This window comes from Perca flavescens, chromosome 19 (genome assembly GCF_004354835.1).
Source record: "Perca flavescens isolate YP-PL-M2 chromosome 19, PFLA_1.0, whole genome shotgun sequence".
NCBI lineage: Eukaryota > Metazoa > Chordata > Actinopteri > Perciformes > Percidae > Perca > Perca flavescens.
Window position 1 is genome coordinate 14,347,876 of NC_041349.1, and position 18,435 is coordinate 14,366,310.

At 40.1% G+C, this 18,435-nt stretch overlaps 1 protein-coding gene across 1 annotated transcript; it reads right to left on the minus strand.

Annotated features, from left to right (window-relative positions):
* Positions 1 to 1,349: 1,349 nt before the first annotated feature.
* On the minus strand, positions 1,350 to 16,832 carry ripk3 (receptor-interacting serine-threonine kinase 3). Its single transcript, XM_028564680.1, has 13 exons — positions 16,692 to 16,832; positions 14,534 to 14,697; positions 14,292 to 14,460; positions 12,774 to 12,929; positions 11,761 to 11,909; positions 10,403 to 10,452; positions 7,728 to 7,889; positions 7,551 to 7,633; positions 7,373 to 7,436; positions 6,479 to 6,543; positions 2,878 to 2,929; positions 2,592 to 2,749; positions 1,350 to 2,207 (listed from the first exon to the last, which is right to left on the minus strand). Exons 2-13 carry the CDS (start codon positions 14,689 to 14,691, stop codon positions 2,010 to 2,012), a joined length of 1,464 nt encoding a protein of 487 aa, XP_028420481.1. The 5' UTR covers positions 14,692 to 14,697; positions 16,692 to 16,832; the 3' UTR covers positions 1,350 to 2,009.
* Positions 16,833 to 18,435: the final 1,603 nt, after the last annotated feature.

Genomic DNA, 18,435 nt, shown 5'->3' on the forward strand with positions numbered 1-18,435 from the left:
ACATGTTAAGGAAGACAAATAGCCCAAAATCTCAAAATTGATCAGTGCATAAAAAACGATGTTTGGGCCTGCCATGTTTCCCCTTAAGTCCTTATCTGTAACATTTTATATAAAAGAATGTCCATTTTGATCATTTATTTTGCTGTGATAGATATTTGTTAAAGAAGTCCCACACACTGTCCATTACGAATGCAAATACTTTATTTTACATTGTGAACCTTTACCTTTTCCGACACACCTGCCCCAAAAAAGAAGTGTGCAAAAGCGCTTTTGAATCGCTGTGATACAATACATAAACTAACTTTTTCTAAACAGCTGTGATGTTGTGGGAGAAGAAGGTTTCCTGGTGAACTGGAAGTGATGACATCTACATATCCAGCAGCAATAGAAGTGATTTGTTTGGATAGAAGAATAAATGGGTAGATATAAGACACCGAAGTTGAACAGAAAAACAGGAGTGCCACCTACTGTACACATGGAAAGTTACAGTCCTCACTGATTGACAGATAAACACCAGATGGTACAACAACATGTGACGAAATAAGTTTAAAAAAGGAATTTGGGACTGAACTCCCGGGTCGGGCTCTTATATATTTTATTCAAAAAAGCAAGACTTTTTCAAAATATTAAATTTTACAAAGATATAAAACAGCAGAATTCTCACATTTAGGAAGCTAGAACCAGAAAAGGTTTTTTGTATTCTTGCTTAAAAATGACTTAAGCAATTAAAAAAAAGTTTTCATAAAATTAAATAGTAATAAATCAATTAATCAAGTAGGCCTACTTGTTGCAGCTCTATGATACTCCTCACTCACAGTACATGTCATTTTGTGTGACAAATGGTCCAAAACCCACATATATTCAATTTACATGATATAAAAAAAAAGCAGCAAATTCTCACAGGTGGGAAGAGGGGGGGGTTGGTCTAGCAGTCATCATTGTCTATTTATGCACTTGCATGGCTGAAGCTACAGATGGGGTGAGTTTGGGTTCTTACATTTTCTGTTGACCACAAATTTCACCATTTCCATGTTCACCTTTATTCATAGTATTTTTAATGTGCCATGCTGGATTTTATCATTTTGTTTTTTTGCTTATTTTGAAATGGACACTAAGTCTTTAAACGCATATCCCAGAGTGGAAGTGGATTATTCAAACGGCACGTTATGCAGGTGTTGATAGTTCCTTCTCTCAGAGGCTTCTTTTGTTTTTTAAGTGTCAACAAATCCCATAATCCCATCCTAGATTTACCCTTTAAAATAAAGCAATTTTTTATCACATACATATTCCATACATGGCTTATTCCAACACTTCATTGAAGCTACATCATGCTTGAACTGAGTGAAGTATTCAAGATGCCATTTTTTTATTGGAAGCACTGATACATCAACTGCAAAATTCTGGGTGAAATTATGTACACACTTCTGTTAAAATTCAACTTCATGTTTGCTTTTTTTGTCAATCAATTCAATCAAAATAAAAAAAAAAACGTATATGAAATGGTTAATGAAGTTGTTTGAGTTGGAACATTTTCATAAGTTTGTAAAAATATACCCACAAAAGGACACATATAAAATATAAATATGAAAGACAAAACCAATGCATTAAGTACAAAATATATAATATTTGTAAAAATATCTATATATACAGATGATCAATAGTTCATAAAGACTTTATGGCAATTTTTGGCACCTGATCGTTAGCTGGCACTGTGCTGTGGATATCTGTTGTCCACAGTTGGTGGAAAAGCAAAACCATATGACCATATGACTTGGCCAACATTTATACTGCTGACACAGCAAAAGAGAGCTGTGAGGTGGTTTGCTCATTGGTTTATCATATTCTAACAAAAGAAGCTAAATAAATATGTTTAAAAAAACCTTTTTACCAAAACCCTTTTGAAAGCATGCAATCTACTAAAACCACATCTTAATCCTATCCAGATTTGAAAAGCAAATTTAAATGCAGTAATGCAGTAAATTTAAGTGCAGTAAAGCTCCCATGTGAACTCAGCCGACCCCTCCTGTCTTGTCCTTCCAGCTTCCTGGATGTGGCGGCGGGAGGTCGACCCTAGATGGTGCTGTCGGGTGCCGTTTCCTGTCTGAGGGGTCCATAACTTGGATGTGCATGATGTTGTTGTTGCCATGCTGAAATCCGGTTACGTTGCAGAGGTGAATTTGGAAAGTGTCGGGGCTGGAAAACTGACGCTGCAGATGCATAAATAAAAAGAGAGAAAAATAGCAGCAGTCAAGGTTAAGGTTGTTCAAGTCTTCGATAAATGCTGTGTTCATGAGAATTGATTATCTTAGACACTAGGTACTACAAATCACACCTACAAGACAGATTGTTCTGCATGAAAATTACATTTTAATACCAATGAATTACACTGAAGGACATTTTTTTGGGATATACTAGCCTATATATACTGTTATATGGAAGACTTTATATCCCCAGTTCAAACCCAAATCAAACCTTAGCTAATTTTGTGAATACTCTTGGCTGAAGGAATATACTGTATTTTTAATGCAGTATATGGTCTCTTTCATTATGGCACATATTTTTAATGCAGTGATTCAAAGTAAAAAACCCACGTGGTACTGTGAAGACAGATGTGGTCTGAAAGACTGCTGGGAAGGTTTCGCTGTGCTGCTTTCACTTGACCTCTCAGTCGAAGGAGAGGGCGATGGCGATCCAATGGGACAAACAGAGGACTTATAACACACGCTTGCAGGTCCAAATGAAGGCGGATCTGAAACAGATGACATTTATCTGAAACATTAAGCCATGATATAGGATTTGGTTTGTCTGATTTTGGATCTAAAAGTGATAGTTTCCCCAGTGGTTTCTATGCAGCTTTAACACCAACTTCCTTTTTACCTTTAACTCTTGCATTGTCTGTTTGATTTGCAGTGCAACCACCAGCCATTTCCTGCAACACAAGTAAGTAAAAGTTGCACGTTACAAGATACAAACCATTTTCTCACCACTTCAATCAAATCTTTTGAAACTTTCTACTTAGCTATGCTCAAAATTGAAGTTGACCATATGTCCAATTTAAAAAAAATTAAATAAAAGAAAGTTACTACTAGCGCTATACAGTTTAGTTTGCACTGTTTGGATTGTGGAAAAAAAGAAGGCAGAGGCAAAAAAAAAAAAAAACAGGTGAAATCAATGATTAACAGATAAGGAAAAGTTTGACATTTTGGGAAATACATGCATTAACTTTCTAGCCAAGTGTTTGATGATAGGCTACTACTACTCACACGTTAGTATGCTAAATATGAAGCTACCGCCAGCAACAAACAGCTAGCCTGGCTCTGTCCAAAGATAAAATCTGCCTCGCAAGCACCTCTAAAACTCACTTATTGTGACGACATGTAAAACACGTCTTTTTATTTGTTCACCTTGTCTGAAAACTAAAATGTTAAAATGACAAGTCACCGTTTTACGGGGGGGTATTTACTGGACTATTTCTTGGCTGTAATCACGTCCTGTGTCCTGCAGTCTGGTTGCCAGGCAACTGGTTGTGGCCAAGAAATAGTTGGGGACATGTTTCACATCATTGGGTGCATCCTAGGTTCTGAAATTGCATCCCCGGCTCTTCCACTTGCCTCCCTTTCTCGCGTCTTAGGCCGTTCCACCGAGGAAGCACGGGACAGACGCGAGGAAATCACGGGAGGAGAGAGGCAACGAGCAAATGTGTTTTAGAGGGATGAGACGTCCTTTCCTCTGAAGCGTCACATGAATTCGTCAGCTGGTTCGGCGGAGTTAGCAACTGCTTTTAGCTGCACAGTCTCCGGGAAGGCTGCTCTCTTGTATCCTCGCTCATAGCTCCTCGATGGTCTCTCCTCGATGCTCAATTCTCGCCCCAAGGGGCAGGAATAAGAGCTCTGAGAAGGCCTTCACGAAGGAGGGCCAGGACAACTTCTGGTTCAGCTGAGGACCGCGGAGCTATCGGATAAGGGAAGTAAGATCCAGCCGTTGTCATGATCCTAGGTTTTGTTTAGTTTCCTGTTTTATTTAGTGGGTTCTTTTCCTGTTTCATTTCTTGTTTTACTTTCTGCCGTGAGATAATTTTTCCTGCCTTTGTGATTGTCTGCCCTGCCCTGATGTGTTTCACCTGTTCCTCGTCAGCCCTTATGTCACCTGTCCCTGGTTAAGACCCTCCTTTCCATGTGTGTATTCTGGCGTTCTCTCGTTTCAGTGTCTGAATGTCTGCGTTTGTTGTCTGGTTGTTTTTACATTTTGTTTTTTGTACAGATTAAGTAAACAACACATGGCCTTGTTAATCAGTGAGTTTTAGAGGTACTGGGAGGCGGATTGTAATATCTTTAGACAGAGGCTAGCTGTTTCACCCTGTTTCCAGCCTTAATGCTAAATTAAGCTACCCGGCTGCTGGCTACAGCTACGGTGCATATTAAAGGTACAATATGTAACTTTTCTGCATTAAAATGTCTAAAAAAGACCAAACTTATGTTATATATTTTTTTTTAAGTTGTGTAGTTACACTATCCCAAATGTTTCCATCAAATGGCAAACCCAGAGAAATCTGTTATTTTATTTTCAGACACGTCACGTTTCATTTAGTCGCCCATCAGTGGCGTCATATAACCTTTCACCATCTAGTTACTCGTAACTTCCCTCAAAACACCGGCACCCAGATGCTACGTTCGAGAGTAATTGTAAATCATACAATGTCACAGAACAAAATACTGGTAACACTGCTTTTTCTGCCAAAAGGCATCATTTTGTGATTAATTACATGCCACTTTGCAACACAGTAATACAGCAGAAACCTTATGTATTGATACATATCAATATTAATCCAGTTTAATGTTACTACAATGTATGTGCTGGTTTGCCAAGTAGCTAACGTTAATGCTAGCTAATGCTTGGTGGATAACATTTTAGGGTTACAACATCGTTCAACACACTCATGAAGTTATTAGTAGTATGATTGTTTTGACCATGGATAAAAGCAGCACTGCGCTAACCCATGAATAAGTTCACTAGTAACGTTAACGTTAGCTGTATAGATAGACGATTAATCTAATGCTAAGTTAGGCAGCTAGCACACGCTGGTCTGCCTGCCTCACTCCCCCGACACAAAGATACTTTTATTTCAGGATGATAGCTGACAACACAGCCGGGAAATGTAGCAATAGCTAGTTACCGTTAGCCCCAGTCGGTGCCGGGTGCTAACCCTAACCCCAAAGCGTCGGGAAACAGAGAATATCAGACCCAGGCATCCTAGTCGAAACATTGGCCATCCATAATGTTAGCTAGCTAGCTACGTCTCCGTAAACGCTACCGATGTTTGTACCGAAAATCTCCTCCCTGCCGAATTTACAGTTAGCTAGCTAAATTAACCCGACAAAAGGTAGGCTAAGCACCAAAACGAATATTTAAGATAACAGAAAAGTGAATGGGAAGATAGGGCAGCTGGGAGATGTTCTGCTGCTGCACAACAGGTATCGAATGTCCTCGCCGTCGCGGAGATTCCCCCTGCTAGCTAGCGTTACAACAAACTCCGTCCACCCGGTAAAATCCAAAAGGTGAGATTGCCATGTGAAATATACTGTGATAGTGTGGTAAAACTGCTAACGTTAGCCACTAATGTTAGCTTGCTGGTTCACTAGCTAACAGGTCAGCTAGCTACCAATACAGATTGAATCAAGAAAAACGTAATTATGTTGAGGAAACTGCAGATATTTTATTAGCATGACATGAATAAACGTTACTAAACGTAACGTAAATAAACGAATGGGTAAACTTGTCCATGAACAGATGCATTATAATCGAAGATAGTGTTTAGCAATAAAAACTCCTATAATTCCACATAACTTCCCAACGTAATCATACGTCTGTGTTTACAATTCATTGTTTTGGTTGATAGACCCCTAGCGGAAGAAAGTTACATATTGTACGTTTAAGCGTACCGACATGACAGTGGTAGTATTCTCCTCATCTTACTTTTGGCAAGAAATCAAAGACAATAATTGGACTCTGAACTACTATGAAATAAAAATATCTGAATATGTTCTAAAACTTGTATTTCGTAATTACATTTTATCACCAATTGCCCAACCTCGACTTGAACTTTATGCATTTCATCAAGGCTTTTACATTTGCTGTGTTCATTCTTTTCTGTTAAATTTCCCCTGGTGCAGCAGGAAGTGATGCATGTCATATTTCCCCAGAGAAGCAAAAAAATGTTCAGTCTCAAAACGCATTGGCCAATTTGTGGCAAAAAACAACCAATATCTCACAGACCACATTGAGAGTCGTTCTTGGGTTAAAAGAACAACAATGTCATCAACACTGTCCTAGAAAGAGACTAAATTGTGACTTTAAGTGTTGTCTGTTCTACATTAAGGATACCTAAATAGTGTTTTGGAACTGAGCCTTTCTGTGCAGCTAATTCAAACATTTCCTGGGAGATAAAGACAAGAAATGAATGTCTATGTCTGAATCTCACCTGAATTGGTGGGCCGCCTGTGGGTGCGTTATCATAAATGTTCACTTCTTCAAAACGTTCACCCGCTGCAAAAAAAGACCAAATCAAATTACGTGAAATGTGAAAACTAGTGCTATAAAATAAAAAATGTTGTTGTTTTATAACATCAAGTTCTAATTTGGCTAAACATGGGTCAATCAAACTCAGTCAGTCAAAGTGACTTTGAAAATAGTACTATTTTGACATTTAATTGACAATAACTGAAGTTCCTATTTCTCTCATGAAGACTGTGAGATGCACTTTAGCTACATAAAAAGTTAGTAAGTGGACCTTTTTAATGTTCTCATTTTAAAACAAAATACAAAATACATTACAAACTCACAAACATCACACACAAAAAGAAATGTTTGCCAGTCTGTAAATATGAAATTACAGCCAACAGCTAGTAAGCTTAACTTAGCATAAAGACTGGAAACGGGGAAACAGCTAACCTGATAAAACAAACAAGATATAATGTGTTATTTATGACATTTAAAGGTGGTGTTAGGGGAATATTTTAACTTTGGACAGAGACAGGCTAGATGTTTTTGGGAAATGTAGAAGATCAATAGGTACTATAAGCTACTAGAAGCAGGGGGAAACAGCTAGCCTGGCTCTTGTACAGATTACAAAATATATCTGTTGATTAGTGAGATTTAGAGCTGTTACCATGTGGATTTTGTGGCCTTTTAGATTTAGATAGTTGTTTCCTCTGTTTCCAGTTTTTCTGCTAAGCTAAGCTAACCAGCTGCTGATTTTAGCCTCAGAGTTAGCATACAGACATGAGAGTGGTATCTCTCTTAAAAAGTGAATAAGCGTGTTGAAGAAGCATCTTTAGAGGTGGTAGGGATATTTTTTGTACAAATAAAAGCAGACCTGAAGCCTGAGTGATATGAACCCTCCCAATCTGCTCAATCATTGTTTCTTCTTCCCTTTGGTCCTGGAAAGAGAAAGAGGAAGAGAAAGACACAAAAATAGTGATTTGCTGTGTCATGGCAAAATTTTACAGCATCTCAGCATTAATTGAGTGTTTATGAAGATATTTGTTCCTCACCAGTTTCTTCAGCACTTGATGGACAGCATCATTGATTGCATGTTTGTGTATCTTATACAGTTCTTCTGTCTCGGTTGTACACTCTGTAAACAACACAGAGTAAAGATGCAACATTAAGGCCAAGCATCACAAGCTATTAAAAGTATAATTTTCTGTGTAAATGAAGGAGTTTCTCACCAAGGGAGGAGGGCCTTTGTTTCGGTCTGGTGTCCCAGCATCTCTCCATGAGCTCAATCAGTCCTGTCAACCCTGCACGCCCCGCAGCCTGGACCCTGATCTCGTCCAACAATGGACGGTCTCCCTCTGGGATGCGAAGCCGCACTAAGCTGGACTTTGCATCTACAGTGGAGGAAGGATTAAAAAGTATGTCAGAGGTTAGTGAGACCTCGGGAATAAGGTCTGGACTAATGCTAACATTTAGTTCTATTTCGTATAGGCTTCGCCCTCTAAGGCTACGCTATTGGGTTTATCCCTTCGCGCATGCGCAGTCGTGAAGATTTTCTTTCCCGCCCTTGCGTACAGTACAGGCTTCAACTACGTCCGCAGATACTGTATATGTCCACTTTTTCTTCAAGCTAGCAGTATGAAGACAAACTCGACTTCCAGCGGTGTTCGCCTCTGCTCCAACTGCCAGACCGGCTACATCCCGCCGCCGGACCTCCATCCTGCCGCCGGACCTCCATCCCGCCCCTGACACCTCCTGCCAGTTCTGCGCCCGCCTGCCATCTAAAGAGCTTAACCGGCGGGCGGAAGCTTTTCTGGTTTGTCAGGCTAGCGGGGAAGGGGATGGCAGCTGGGCAGACAGACGGCAATCCGTCAACACCCTGGATCCGCACGACTTCCAGCGGTGTTCGCCTCTGCCCCACAGTCTGCCGGACCGGCTACATCCCGCCACCGGACCTCCATCCCCGCTGCAAGACCTGCCTCGGCGCCGCTCACGCCAGCCCGGCTCTCGCCCCCGACGCCTCCTGCCAGTTCTGCACCCGCCTGCCATCTAAAGAGCTTAACCGGCGGGCGGAAGCTTACTGGCTTGTCAGGCTAGCGGGGAAGGGGATGGCAGCTGGGCAGACAGACGGCAATCCGTCAACACCCTGGATCCGCTGGAGGAAGGCTTTATCGACGAGCACGAGCCCGATGGCTCGATTCCCTCGGATAACGCCTCCGTCACCGGCTGTCCCTCCTCCCCCCTGGGAGGACTGGACCTCGAAACGGGGATCGATGCCCTCTCATTGCGGCTCTCCCCATCTTTGAAACGGCCGGGGGCACCGTTTCGGTGGCCTTCACCGCTGAGGCTCTCTTCTTGGATCTGCCGGAGATCATCAAAAGGCGGCAGACCAGAGAGGCATAGCGCTCCCGGCTGAGCTGAGCTTCCAGCCCCCGCCCTTGGCCTCTTGAGCGGGGATGTTTACGCTCAGGACCCGCCCTTCTCACGGGCTGCACTCGGGCCGCGCTTCACGGAGCATTCGGCCATTCATCATCTTAGTGACACCGGAGCGCACAAGCGCATCCTGGTTCCCGACTCTGGTTCAGCTGCTGGTGGGTCCCCCCTGGCAACTGCTGTGGCGCGAGGACGCTCTGTCACAGCTGGACGGCGCGATATTTCACCTCCGGTGGTAACCCAGCGGCTGCGGGGCTGGCTGCTGAGCGGTAACGCTTGCAGAAATTAGGCTTGACTCCTGCCGTGGTGCGCACTATCCAGAAGGCTAGAGCCCCTTCCACTACAGCGTGTTACGCCTGACGTTGGTCTGCTTTCCAACGCTGGTGCATGGAGTAGGAAGCGGACCCTATATCGTGTCCCCTGCCTCTCGTATCGGCTTATCTCCAAACATTAGTGGTTAATGATTTGGCTCCATCTACAGTCAAAGCCTACGCAGCGACCATCTCATCCTAACACAACGGCTATGGAGAGAGGATGGTTTTTGCGCACCCCCTGGTAGGTGTCTTTTATTCCTAAATTCTCATTACACAAACGCCAAATATCCTTTACCGACATGTTGCTTGCATGCTGAGCTAGCGAGCTATGCTTTGCCTGCAGCAGCAAGGGCGGGCTTGTGGTTGTATTTTCATACGCTTTGTGGATCTGATTGGTTGATTTGGCCTGTCTATCACCAACTATAGGTGATAGACAGAATGTTCATCCAATCAGCTAACCAGTATTTCCGCCCCTTCCCAAAAGTTCTCCAAAGGAAAGTTCCCAGATGGATATGCCGAGCAAATGCAAAGCGATCCATCTGGTGGAGTCAGGTTAGCATTAATCTACATTTTTATACGAATAATGGGTTAAATGATAACTTGTAATGTAAAATATGTTGCTTGTAGTGTCAAATGCAAAGACTATTTTCACCCAACTCTGCAGTTGTATCTGTATCTCTGGAGCCTTTTAGCATCTGTCACTTTATAAGGTGACAATATGTCAATATTGTTTACAGCTTGTTGCACCACCTCCAACATAATTGAGATTTAAAGCCACTTTGTATAGCTGAGTAGAATTTGATAATAAGAAGCCCCCCCATGGTAGGATTAAAAAATACTCCTTGCTACCCCCTCTCCATGCAATTAACGGGCTGAAAGCAACACATAGTGCACCAATTTCCACTGCCATTGTCTCATTTTTCTAGAAAAACAAAATCTAATGACATAAGAATAAAATAAAAAAGGCACTTGCTAAAATTGCAATAAAAACCCTTAAGTGAACAGGACTTTTGTTTACAAGCCACTTCAGAGCCAAGAAAACAAACGGTAAGTGTGGTTACACTTATAAAATCATGCCATCCTTGCACCATGTGGAAAAAAAAAACTCAAATGTAAAAAAAATGAATAAGAGAAAGGCTAAGAGGCATAAAGACACTTACGTGCATATGGTTGTTTCCCTGTGACAATGGACCATAAGAGTATACCATAACTGAAAAAGAGACGGAGAGAGTTACATACCAGAATTACTATTTACATCTTAACAGGCATTAAGGTGCGGTTTAAGTCACCTGAAAATCTGGAAGTTTGATCAATTCCAGTAAATGCTTTTACTCCAATCATTTCCATAACCTGTTAAAGACCTAAACCATTGATATTTGACTTCCTGCCATGACTGAACCTGTGTTTAACAAGTGTGCATAAGTAAATGTATCAACACTGAGTGACACTTTAAAATTGCTTGGTGGTGAATTACCCTTGCTTATTCGTTTGTTTATTTAGGATCCTCTTTAGTACGGTGGCCGACAGGGGCAAACACGCTGCAACTTAATTAAACACATGCAAATAGACAAAACACAAGTAAATTAAGAAAACATCTTCATTAAATTGACTTGATTTGAGGTCATAAATCAAGCTGTTCCACTTAGTGCTCCCCCTAGAGGCCTGGAGAACTTTTGTTGTGTAAACTGGATGCAGCGTTTTATTTGTTGCACTTGTTTTCGGGGATTGTGTGCTATTCTTTTTGCATCATTTCTGTATTTGGTTGTGTTGTGTGTATTTGCAGCGCGTTTGCTAAATGCTGCACATTCGTTGTCAAATTAATGAAGATGTTTTCTTAGTTTGCTTGTGTTTTGTCTATATGCCTGTGTTTCATCAAGTTGCAGTGCGTTTGCCCCCATCGGCCACCGTACTTTAGCTCCTGCACTGCAGCAACTATTCTTCCTGAGGTCCTTAGAACTATCTTTACAATCAGACAATGCAATAATGAATGTACCCCGCAGCTTCCCGCTACATCCACCCATGCTCTGCTCGGCCACGCTACATCCTGTAACGCCCTGCAGCGCACTGATATGAACTACTACAACTACCATTGAAGTCACTGTTCCATTATTAATGTGACTACTATTGCCACTTTTCATCACACCCCCAACCGGCTCGTCAGACACCGCCTACCAAGAGCCTGGGTCTGTCCGAGGTTTCTTCCCAAGAGGGAGTTTTTCCTCGCCACTGTCGCACTGCTTGCTCTTGAGGGACTTATTGTAATTGTTGGGGCTTTGAAAATTATAGAGTGTGGTCTAGACCTACTCTATCTGTAAAGTGTCTCGAGATAACCTATGTTATGATTTGATACTATAAATAAAATTGAATTGAATTGAATTGAATGTACATCATACACATTACAATACACCGTAAAGCCATATGATCATGTAAAATGTGTACATCTAAAATTAGGTGTCATTATTGGTCATTATATGATATAAAACACTCCAATCCAAGTGCTGGGTCGATGCCCTTGTACCTGTAGATGTCAGAAGCTAAGGTTGGACTATATGAGACTTGGAACGCCTCTGGTGGCATGTAGCTGATCGTCCCCCCTTCCTCTCCACTGTCCTTCTTGGAAACCCGCGTGACGCTGCGGTAATACCGGGCAAGGCCAAAATCTGTAAGCTGGAGAGATAAATTAAATTAAGAAATTAATTCTATTAGCATTAAAAGGAATGAGGCAGTTAGTGAAAAGTTAAATGATGGCCAGTGGAATGTAACATTGTAAATTTACTCTAGTACTGTACTTAAGTACACATTTGGGGTACTTGAGCCTATTCTTTTCTTGCCACTTTCTACTTCTGCTGTTTTGTACTTTTTTACTTCACAACATTTATCTGACAGACAGCTTTATTTAATTCAAAATTACTTCAAAACTTCACTGGTACTCACAAAACATACAAAGAGCTTAAAAAATATAAGGTTTTGTGATAAATTAAATTACCCAAATGTTAATACAAAAACAGCTGACACAATTAGTAAATAAGTTGATTGACTGAAAACAAACTGGCAATTTTGAAAAACACTGTCCGAAAATTACGATGATTTCAATGATCTTAAAAGTAAATAAAAGTAGAAAACTGTATGTTTCGTTTGAAAAACTGACAGAACTTTCATTGGACAAACTCAATTCCAAATTCAAATGGTGTTTCAGGGATTAGGATCACTTCCCATTGGATATGATCTTATTTAAGCAAAGATCAGTTTTACTTCTCTTAAGTAAGTAATGCGTCATCACAGTGGAGTGATCCTCTGTGCCACTATATGATTACTACACAATGTTAAGGGCTCCTGTAGAATAGTAAAACTCTTTCACTACCTTTTTATCTAATGTCATTTCTGCTTAGGGGTAAAACCATATTTGTGTCTTTTTGGTTTAAATTAAGTTCAGCCTCCATAGTCTCCATAGTGTGCGCAAACTAATATGACAATAATAAAGTAAGCATGCAGCAGGCGAAGCCTGGCCTTCACTGAAAGCTTGTGATTCACCTTGGCATTGAGATAGAAATCCAGCAGCACGTTGCTGGGCTTCAGGTCCAGGTGGAGCATGGGAGGGGACAGACTGTGGAGGAAGTTTAAGCCCAGAGCCACTTGGTGTGCCAGTCTGAAGACCAATGGCCAGGGTGGTGCTCCATATAAGGTTTCCTGTAAGATTATTTTCATAGTTACAGATCTACAAGTAGTGGTCGTTGTGCTGCAGTGAGCTACTTTTACTATATAAAAAGACAAAAGAAAAAGTTGATACAAGTAGGAAGTAGGTGCTATTTATGGTTTCATGATCATAAACAAGAGAGTATATACAGCCATGCTAGAAGCTCTGTGAGGCTATACTTAATAGGGACTGCAGTGCTGTGAGCTACAACTTAACATTAGCATGCTAACATCAGCATGCTAATGCTCATGTTGCTGCCCGATCTGTACCAGAAACCAGATTTGGTCTAAGCATGTGCAGATATGGTTTAGGTTAGGCATTAAGCTCAAATGATTAGGGTCAGGGTAGCCCATTGGTCAGGGGCCTGTCTAGATGGTAACAGAGATGGTTTAGAGAAACTTTGATGTTAACCTTAGATTTGCAAAACTCTCGTGGGATGGTTGATGTTAGGCATTGACCTCGAATGGTTATTTATTTATTTATTTAAGGACAATGCACATTTAATGAACATGTACAGCAGTACACGTAAAAGTGCCAGATTATAGTCCAAAGGCTAATTTCCATCTGTAGTCCCATTTGGCAGATATAAATTACAATAACAGGACATAAATGGTTAGGATAACCCATCGGATATTGAGTTTCACAAGAGCTTTTGCATATCTAGGTTTAGCCAACCATTTGTCAGGAGATGGGTTAAAACTAATTTAGGTTCCAGTACGGATCTGGTTGTGGCCGCTAACATGCGGTGAGGTTTAACAGATATAATGTTTACCTTCTGCGCCATTAGCGTTGTTAGCATGCTAACATTTGCTACATTGCACTAAAAACAAAGTACAGCTGAGATTGTTGACGGGAACGTTATTAGCTTGTTGCCATAAACAAACTTGGAGTTTTGAGGTACTCTACTTGAGTATTTCCATTTTCTACTACTTTCTACAACCTCTCAGAGAGAAATATTGTACTTTTTACTTCACTTCATTTGTCTGGAAAATAGTAAGTAGTTACTTTGCAGATTATGACTTTACATACTTTATACGTTGATCATATGTTTTGTATGACACAATATAGATTAAACTAGTAAAAATGAGTTCCATCTTAATCATAATGTCTTATGTGTCAATGCCTCAGGAATAATATTCCAATTACATGATACATATATAATAACATTACACTCTTAAAGGGGGCTGCTCTGCCCAACAAGTCCTTTTACTTTTTGTACTTTAAATACTCTTACACTTTTGTTCCTCTACTTTTTCATTTTTTAAGGCAAGACTTTAACTTATAACAGAGTATTGTTACAGAGGGGTATTGCTACTTTAAGTAGAGGTATAAGCACTTATTCCACCACTGGTTACCTGTAGGGAGGCCAGTGATCCTCTTTCCATTAACTCCATGACCAGACCGAGCTGTGTTGACAAGCCAGAGGAGGGAACTCGACCCCTGAAGACCCCTCGGACCTGAATAGCATACGGGCTGCTTCCTCTGCGCATCATGTCGAGCTCACGCAGCAAAGACGCACTGGTCCTGTGTGTGTTTGTTAGCATTTTGAGTAATTCAAAACTTAAATGTACACAGCTTGCTCTTTGTTACCACTTACCCGTCATCATAATGAAGCAGTTTAATGGCCACATCGCAGCCCCACTGACGATGCCTGGCTTTGTAGATTTGTCCAAAACCCCCGGAGCCAATCACCTTCCAGCCCTCCAAGCTGGAGTCTTCCACCAATATAGGAGCTTGACTGCTACTCAGTGCCATACTTCACTGGAGGAAGACAATATTCATGATAATTAAACCCTCACATGCCATTAGAATGAAATTCTTTTTTCCTCTAAAACAGGGGTTCTCAACCTTTTGCAAGCTGGGCCCCCCCAAAGCTGGTCCATTGCAGTTGGGCCCCCCCCCCTCCAATTTCTTGGCAAAATGTCTGATAAACGTAGCCTCAAATCATCCTCGATTTGTGCCGGTTGAGAACCACTGCTCTAAAATAAAGAGGATCTTACCAGTCACTTAGTCAGGGAAGCTAGTTTATTTTTTTAGACTAAACATTTTTAAATATTGTTGTTTTTAGACAGGAAATATGAACTTAAACCAGTAAAAACATTGGCTTATATCACATCTAGCAGGTATATGGAGCAGTATTACCATTCATTTGGAGGTATTTGGTGTCAACTTGAATGAATGTAAGTCCAATATTCTCATCCCAGAATTATATTTTGGCATTTGAAACATATAAGGAGACACAACTTCACAGAAAATATAATTGAACAAAGAATAAAACAAAATAAATAATAGGAAACACATTTTCTGATTCTGTCATAATACATAGCCTACTTTTATTCCTGAACAAGTAATAATATCAAATCATATCGAGAATCGTCTTTGCATTGCAGTGTATCATTACAAATGCATCTATTGTTTTGTATCAGATTACATCTAGACTTTTATAACTGTATCCTATATTTTAATTCTAGATGTGTGTGGTTTTTAAAATAAGAGTGCCCTTCATACAAGTAATTCCTATACAGACGACAATAAACTTAAGCATAAACTTAAAATCTATTGATTATTTTTTAATCAAATGTTTGTCTCATAAAATGACAGAAAGTACAGTGACAAATGCCCATCAACATTTCCCAGAGTCTATTCTGATGTCTTTACATATCTTGCTTGGTCACCAACAGTCTAAAACCCAAAGATATATAATTTACAAAACAGAGAAAAACAGTCAACCTGAAACCAGTAAATGTTTGGCCTTTCTGTTTGATTAACATCTTTTTGTACAACTAGTTTTGGTGAATATGTTACATTCCATTCCGTGAAAACTCTGAACAAAGCATCTCTCATCTGTTTGAAGTGGTTTCATACATCTGTACCATACATTGTACTGTTTTCCTTCCTGAAGATGTATCTGTGTGAACCAACCTTGAACCGGTCCCCCTCTCCTATGTAGCCCCTTTCTTGTCAATCTACTCTCACGTCATCAAAGTGAATGGAGCGATTGTTAGAAAATGTATATATTCTTATGTGTCTGCTTAAACCTTTAGAACACTGTGAACAGAACCCTACTTTGTGTCACTTTGTTCTCCGAGCTCGCCACTGCTTTCAGAAAAAACTCACAGAGGTCAAGCCTAGATGATAGGATTCGAAATCACGAAATTGTTTCCTAACACTAATATATAACACTGAGTCTTCACCTTTTCTCTTCAACTTAACTCAACTTCTAAGTTTTTTTTTTTTTTTTTTTTTCATGTACCATTCACATTTCTCACAGAAGAACATTTTACTAGCACCTAAACTCACCTACACAACAGGAAACCCACAGTCTTTGTAGTTTAGGCTACCTTACACGTAAAAAAATAATAAAAAGCCCCTGTGTGAGGACAAAATAATAGGAACACCTGTAAAATGCAACAACACTCACTAATACATAAGTTTTTCCTGAGATTGTGTCTCTGGTCCTTTGTGTTGTAGTATTGGATTGCATTATGGGTATACATTTTGTGGATTGAGGACTAAACTCTTTCCATTTAAGTAAAAAATAAATAAATCTACTGTAGTTAAATGCATGAGCTTAAGACAATCGATTTACGTTACTTTACATAAAAGGCCTATATGAATGAAAAGACAGTCTACACTAGACTAAAAGGTAGAAATCCACTACAAAGTCTGACGATTCATCAAAATAATACCACAGACACTTAAAAGACTAATAAGAATATCAAGGTGATTTTTTTGAAAATGGGGAAACCACTCACCTTTAGGGATATAGGCTCCTTCCTCATCATTCAACCGTACTGACGGAGGTAAAAGTGTGTAAAAACCCTGCTGCTCATTCAGTGGCTTTCTACTCGCTACAGCAGCCGCTCTTGTTCCACCTCAACAGGCGAAAAACAGAAGTGAAACTATTTTTGTACTTCTGCTTATGGACTGCTCGGCAAACAGGCAAGTGTGTGGTGACACAGGGTAGGATATTTAACCCTAATTCTTGTCAGATTTAATGACTGCTTATGTGGATGTATTTGTATTTATGAGTATTTTTTTTTTAATACATTTATTTTAAATAGCCTTCTTTCCTTCATCCATTTAAGAGTGCTTCAGTTAGCTTTGTTGTGACACAAGTTAGTGGAGTTACACTTGAAATACCTTTACTGTAATGTATGAGAATCTGATTGGGTTCCAGGCTTACATTTGGGAAGAACAGCCAGTGTTGTTGTTGTTGTTGTTTCAAGTCATGTTTTAGAATTACTTTTTATATCCGTATTTGATAGTCATAAAGCAGACAGTCTTATAGGGGAAAGGTAGGACATGGACGATATTAATGTGGAACTGGATTCAAACCAGGGAAGTTCAAGAGATAAGATTCTTGTCTTAGACCACTATAGGCCGCCATGACACCCAACTTAATGTAGGCTACACATCTCAAGCTTTTTATAGCCCAAATTATAATCATGTTTACACACAAAAACAAATTCTAGAAAAGACTACAATGGGTGTTTTAAGGTTTGCCAGCAGAGGGCATAGTCTCCAAAATGATTTACAGTAAATGGATGGGGTTAATAAAAATCAGTGACTGACACCAAACCTGTATTTCCTCATTTTTAGAATGATGCAATTTAACAGTTGCTCTGCATTGAGGTCACATTCCTCCACAGTTTTGTACTTTTTACTAAATTCATTTGATACCTTTAGTTATTTTGCATATTCAGATCAATTAACAAAATATAATCAACAAATACATTATGATGCAAAATTATAATTATTATATAATTAATTATTAATTATGTACAGATTAAGAGAAAACATTGATCCATGGACAGAAATTGCCAAGCCATTTAATATAAAGTAATTAAAATGAGCCCCACATTTACCAGCTGCAACATTAAAGTGATGAACACATTAATGCACCAATAATCCATTAATATAATATACATTTGTACATTATTCTGAAATATGCCGTTCTGCATAATGAGTAGGCTACTTGTGTGAACTTTTGTAGTATAATTTGATGACGGTACCTTTGAACTTTACTTCATTTGAAAGCTAACAGAGTATTTCTACACTGTGGTATTGCTACTTTAAAGGTGCTCTAAGTGATGTCACACGTTTTTATTTTTCGTCACATACAGCAAACATCTCCTCGCTATCCGCTATCTGCCTGTTCCCTGAACACGCGGTCTCTGTAGACAGCTCAGGCTCCACAAACGGCAACAAAAACAAACTGCGCCAACCTGCCCCACGAACCACAACAAACAGTGTTCCAGCCAATAACCGACAAGAAGGAGCTGGTTGAGTCATGAATACGCATTGTGGAAGTAGCCTACGTGCTAACGCTGCTGCAGTGATGGCTCAACCAGCTCCTTCTTGTCGGTTATTGGCTGGAACGCTGTTTGTTGTGGTTCGTGGGGCAGTTGGCGTTTGTTGAGCCTGGGCTGTCTACAGAGATCGCGTTTTTTTTACAGTGTGTTCAGGGGACAGGCAGCTAGTAGATAGTGAGGAGAT

Excerpts from the sequence above, each read along its gene's own strand:
- ripk3 (XM_028564680.1), bottom strand. The coding sequence starts at position 14,691 with ATGGCACTGAGTAGCAGTCAAGCTCCTATATTGGTGGAAGACTCCAGC. Across the intron at positions 6,544-7,372 it reads TCATATCACTCAGGCTTCAG|CGGGTGAACGTTTTGAAGAA; the intron begins GTCTGCTTTTAT and ends CTTTTTTTGCAG. Across the intron at positions 2,208-2,591 it reads ATCTGTCTTCACAGTACCAC|CGTCAGTTTTCCAGCCCCGA; the intron begins GTGGGTTTTTTA and ends ATGCATCTGCAG.